We start from the raw sequence: 6,000 nt of genomic DNA on the forward strand, positions 1-6,000 counted from the left end.
TTTACAGTGTACTTCAATAGTGATTTACTATTAGAGGCCAACAGTGACAAATTTACTTTTATCATCAGAGAAATTATTTTAGTAGAAAACACTCGCATCACTTTTTAGTGTGGCCAATTTCTGTGTGTTAAACTCAACTTGTATTGAGTATGTTTACACTGTATGTTAACAATTAAAACAGCAAGACAGATTCACAAATAAAATATAGGTCCTAGAATCAAAAAGTGTAATACGAACACACAGAAGAAGTGGAGAGATTTATTTTCAAAATTTATTTTAAATTCCTGTAGTTTAAGAATTAGAAAATAATAGTATTAATCACTGAACACAAAAATGTGCATACCACAGTACAGCATAAAAGTCTCTGAGCTCACTGACCAACTACATTTTCAAAAGCAAAGATTAAGAAATTACAGCAAATCATCTCTAATTTATTTTCAATGCTGCAACTTCACTGTAGGTGACAAAACCTGTGGCTTTAAGAGGACAGACTCTCCTAAAACTGGACTTCTCATAAGAAGTTAAAAAACTCCCATCATCTGGAAAATCTGAAGTGTCTGGTATATAGCCAAGCAGCTTTAGTAGATGCCATTTCTCCTCTATTGTGAGAACATCGTCCAATCCCAAAATAATATATACTGACTGCTTCTTTCAGTGTTTCTGAATAGTTTGCAAAAATCAACTCAACACCAGAAAAACATTTCATATAAAAAAATCTACACAGAAATGGTTTTGACCTTTAAGTTCAGTAGCAAACCTCGCACTGTATAAGTTGACTGACCAAAGGACTTTTATCAGGCCAACGCACAAAACAATTCGTAATGATAAAAGGATATTCCGTCAACTATAAATCTACTTATGTTAATTGTTCCGATGACCATGGAACATCAGAGCCTGGACATGTGATGAAACGTATCTAATTTGAAGTTTCTTCTGTAGCCTGTTAAGAGTCTCGCTCTAGATCTTCATCCCTTCTCCTCACCTTTCCTCAGGCTCCAACTATCCGTAATTTGGAAGGCTTTTAAATGTTTCTCAGTTTAAGAGCCTTCATATCAATTACATGCATGTGAAGCTGTATCATGGAAATTTTAAACGAGTAACCATGAAAATCTTGTTGCCTATACTCCATATAGCTCTGAGACTCCTTTGAGTTTTCAAAATTGTAGTTAATTCTTGTAAAAATCCACAGGCATAGCTGGTTTTCAAAAGGTTCTTTCAAGTTAAGCACTGCTCCTTCCTGCTGTCACTACAAAAGCATTTTTTGATGAAGGAGTTGGGAAAGAACACACAAAACCCAAACCACAATTCTTGAAAACTAAGTTACTTTTATAAATACAATACACAGAGTGGAATTTCTCTTGGAGGTGAATACTACAGCAGAACCTTCACCTCTGAAGGCACTTCTGACACCTGAAAATGAGCCAGTTTTATCTTACTTGCTCATCACTATTTACTACAGTAAGACTTTATTAAAAATAATATAATAGTAAGGAAAAACTCCTCATACTTAACAGATAACAAAAGATGAAAATTAACCCTGCAAGGCAAATATCCAATTAGTCATGTGAAAGAGTCTTGCAACATCTGTTGAAGAAAAGCCTTACTGGACTTTAAATTTCTCCTTGGGCTGTTGGCAATTCTAATCCTTATTTCAAAACACTTTTTTTTTTTTTTTTTTAGGGAAAAAAAAAAAGGAAACCCTTACTATTAGCAATAGCCTCAAAGATGTTTCAAAACAAAGAAGGGTATCAACTGAAACTCCAAAGTGGGTTTTTTCCTTATGTAACTTGTTCTTAAAAACAAATGGAAACTGACTCCAAAAGCAACCAACACTTCTGGATGTCAGATTAAACATATCTGGAAATCTTTTCAGCGGACTGGTGTTACATGTTTAATGAAAACAACCACCACCACCACCCACAAGTTCCCCAGAAGTGACATCAAAAATTCCTTGACACTTTAAAAGCATAATTTGAAAAGAGGAAGACAAAACTTACTTGCAGTTGTTATTCTAAAATATATGTATTAAAAAAAATCAAGTGCAGTTATCACTCTAGAATCTAGAGTGCAGGTTTTGAAAAAAAAAAAAACCCAACTTTGTCATATGTTTGCAGCTTTGTTGTTTAAGTAAGAAATGTTCTGAGTTGCATACTGTTCCCCTGAATTTTTTTTGTTCACATCAGTGTTGAACCTTGCTGTATTCATCCACCCTCTGAGTAGTAACTGTGTCTTTCCATATAGCCCTTGGCTTCTTTACACATTCCATCCCTCTCTCACTCGGTTGTTTCACTGTCCCACTGTTCTTTTACTGCTGTTCGCAACAGTACGTGCACTTAACAGACAAAACACCACTCAATCTATGTTAATCACTGGGAGTAGCATATGACCTTAACTGGAAAAGCAGCTTTGCACTGGTTTGGTTCAGAACAGCAATCGAACTCCAACTCACGGTTTTCTGTCCTTCCTCTCTCAGGCACAATGAGTAAATCCACTTCCCAAACCAAAGTGCCCACCAACTGCTAATAATGGAAGAGGAGGGGTGCGGAGCAATCACAGGGAAAGGAGCCAGTGCAGGCGCAGTCAGCATATTTAAAAAAAAAAAACATATTTAAAAAGAAAAAAAAAAAAGGCCCAAAGAAGAACAGAAAAGGGAACAAGTGATGCATTTCTATTTCCCAGAAAAAAACTTCTGCTACCATCTTTTTTTTTTTTTTTCCCCCAGGAAACAGCTCTGAATGGTACAAAGCACCACAGTTACATTACATCCTGCCCAGTTTCTAGGCCAGTGTAGTAAATGCTTTATGACCATCATTCACAGAACTCTTGGTTTAAAAAGCCTCTCCTTCCTCTTATCAGAGTAAAAGAAAATCAGAAATACACATCAGAAATGCATATGCACTATGATTATTTACATATATATTTTTTAAATCAAGCTCATTTCTCAAACATCACTATAGCCTCTGTACCTTTATTATGTCCAATCTTTTATTCAGTTAAAAGTAAAATATTAAAGCTGTACAACACTCATATTTTCTAGAAATTACTAATCAGATTAAAGATTTAGGAAGACAGCCTTCCCTCAGAAAAACACCAAGGAATGGAAGATAATTGTTCTTGTGCTCTAAGACCATCCATACATTAATGAAGTGTTTTGAAAAAAGACTAAACCCATAATTTGATATGCATAGGTAGTAAGATATAAGGATAATTCCTATTCATAATCCAGTCACATACACTTTATCAACCAAAATCTGACAAGAGCTTAAAGTCATGAAACATCATTACATCATATGTCATTTAAATAGATTTATCTCATTCATAGTATGATTCAAAATAGCATACCTCACATATACTGGTGCAACAAATGTGTGCTCCAAATATGTCCTCTTACAAAGCTGATTACATGCTTTTAGATAGCCCTCAAATACCTTATGTCTGGTACTGCAATATGTTTAGTACATCTTAAGAAAACCTATGTCTAATCTTCCCTTCGTGGCCCCTCACAGTTTTAGGCAGATAATTTTGTCCTTATTTTAATTACCTTGTTCAACTGGGAGCAGGACAGTCCCTCACCTATGAAATAACAAAGCAGCACAGCACAAGGCGAGAAGGCACTGATGGAAGCTGCTGAACTACAACCCCCGAAGAGAAACAATGTGCCCCACTGCAATTCTGTTAGCGACCTCCTAAACACCCTAATCTGGTTATCAACGGATAAGGGCAGAAATGCATTATCCTCTCCAAGGAGCAAGAAACCCAGCACGAGGAACTGTTCCTGACTGGTTTTCCTCAGCAGCCTCAGAACAAAACTTGCAGGTCAAACACAGACCTACATTCACAGAAGTATGTGAAATGTCTTTAAGCCTGAGATGGTGCATGCCTTCCCACTGGCACGCATTCAGTACAGTAGAAGTAACAGTCCAATTGTTTGCTAGGCCACAAACAGTACTATTTTTCCCCCCCTCCACATTCTTTCAACAAAAGATTGAAGAGTTTGAGACAGTTAACATGGGAGCAAACAGAAAATCTGGCTCTTTCCTTTAATCTTTACTTGAAAAATCAGATTAAGATGCAGCTGTTAAGCACCACATTCTATTTGCATTTCTGCTTGTGCTCAAGAAAACTGGAAAAAAAAGAATCCAGAAGGTTACAATAACCCAGTGTTGGGCATTCAAGATAAAATGTTGGAATTACCACCTCTATATAGCATTTCCAAACATGCTCTATGCAATTTTGTAACATATCTAGGCTGATTAAGTGAGCAAACCAAATAAGGAAAAAATATTTTCTCTGAAGTATCTGCACAAAAACTTCCAGAAAATCATCAGAGTCTCACAAACAGTATTATTAAACATACCTACTGGCCACAATGAAGTGACATTTTGTCAAGAAAAGGCATTACTCAAAGGCTACAGAATCACTAACCTTAAACCAGATTGTTTCTTCTATGTTGCATATATTAGGGGGATCAACAGGATATTTGCAAAATAAAAGACCATGACAAAACCTACATTAAATTCAGAAAAACAATCAAAAAGTTGTCTTAATAGTAACTAGGGTTTTGTTTTCCCTAACAGTTTCATAACACAACGTCAGAAGACTGAATTCCTTGCAAATGTGGTAAGCAGTAGTTTTAAGAGAGACCAACAGCTACATAATCATCCTACACACTGTTAATTGTATCTGGCATTACTGCTCAAAGCTCCTACACAGAACGTCAGCTGACTGCCTGAACAGTACTTTGTTCTTAGTGCCTTTGTTAATGACGAATTGAATTATACAGGAGAGAGCTACACGACCACCTTCACTTTATAAACCTCAACCATTACAGAACCACAAAAATCAAAATCCTATTGGTTTGCCCAGGGAATGCAGTTATTTCTTAATATGCCACAACATGCATCCTTAATCTGCAAGTTACCACAATTCATGTTTACACCATGGAGAATTGTGTTGCTTCACAGGAAGGAAACAAAGACATTCCTAGAAAAAAATCTCAACAAGAAAGAGTTGTTCAGTTCTACAAAGACCATGACGTCTCTTGCATCTTGCAGGTGACATACAAAAATACAAACACCAGAGAAATGCCAAATTTTTTTAAACTATACAGTCTTGCCTTAATTTCACTGCTCTGGTCACAGTGATTATCTCTTTCAGTCTCTAAGATATCAAAGAACTAAGTGGAAAAATATACATTTCAGGATGGCTTAAGAAAGGGTCTTCCTCAGGACTCTTAATACTGATGTTTTAGCAAATACAGATCAAAGGTTCACCTTAATCTAAGTACATGATCTTCATAAAACCATCTCCCTTCATGTTATTTAAAACTACATATATAAAATCATTTGTAAAAGCACAGCCCTCCTACTACATTCCTAAACTCGCTGCAAGTCGAACTTCTCAAGTTTCTCTGAAAATAATGATGCATATATAGAAAGTCATCGTTATTAAGCTCAAAGAACCTGTCATACCAAACCAAGAGATACGATAAAGATATGTCCAGTCTTTAATCAAAACACAGTATAGTCCGCATTGCTTTACTGACCTACTTTCCATTGGTTTGTGTAACAATACACTGTGCAGTGAAGAAGACGTAGTAACATCCCACGTCTTGATTAAATATATATTACTAGCCCTAGAAGCAAGGCATTTCTTTTATGGCTACCCTGAATTACTATAAATTTCTTCACAAAACAGAGCAGATGAACATACGCTTGTTTACAAAAGGGTATAGTACAAGCAGTCTTATCTTCCAGAGCTGGCTAACGCAAGTAACGCTGAGACAAGAGAGGTAAACAGAACGCCAACATCAAAATGCAGAGTGGAAACCGCCAGCCTTGTAAATAATTAAAGTCGCGGCCCATCCCAGAACTGCTCGCACGTCTAAAATCTTAAAAAGGACCGGAGTTGCTCCGCTCGGGGCCCAAGGCAGCCTCCAGCTGCGCGCACCGTCCGCCAGCGGCGGAGTCCTGCGGAAGCCAACTCCGTCCGGGGAAGCTG

At 36.9% G+C, this 6,000-nt stretch overlaps 1 protein-coding gene across 25 annotated transcripts in view; it reads right to left on the reverse strand.

Annotated features, from left to right (window-relative positions):
* Positions 1-6,000, reverse strand: part of CLASP2 (cytoplasmic linker associated protein 2) — a 154,598-nt gene that overhangs the window by 101,826 nt on the left and 46,772 nt on the right. Inside the window, exon 1 of one of the 25 annotated variants that reach the window (XM_026843948.1) lies at positions 5,546-5,618. The exons of the other annotated variants lie outside the window; for them this stretch is intronic. Within the exon in view, the coding sequence (XP_026699749.1) occupies positions 5,546-5,603 (58 nt within the window). The 5' untranslated portion in view covers positions 5,604-5,618. Of the gene's footprint in view, positions 1-5,545; positions 5,619-6,000 lie in introns of those variants that run through there. 25 annotated transcript variants of the gene reach the window in all.

Source organism: Athene cunicularia (assembly GCF_003259725.1).
Source record: "Athene cunicularia isolate RWA chromosome 2 unlocalized genomic scaffold, athCun1 chr2_part2, whole genome shotgun sequence".
Classification (NCBI taxonomy): domain Eukaryota; kingdom Metazoa; phylum Chordata; class Aves; order Strigiformes; family Strigidae; genus Athene; species Athene cunicularia.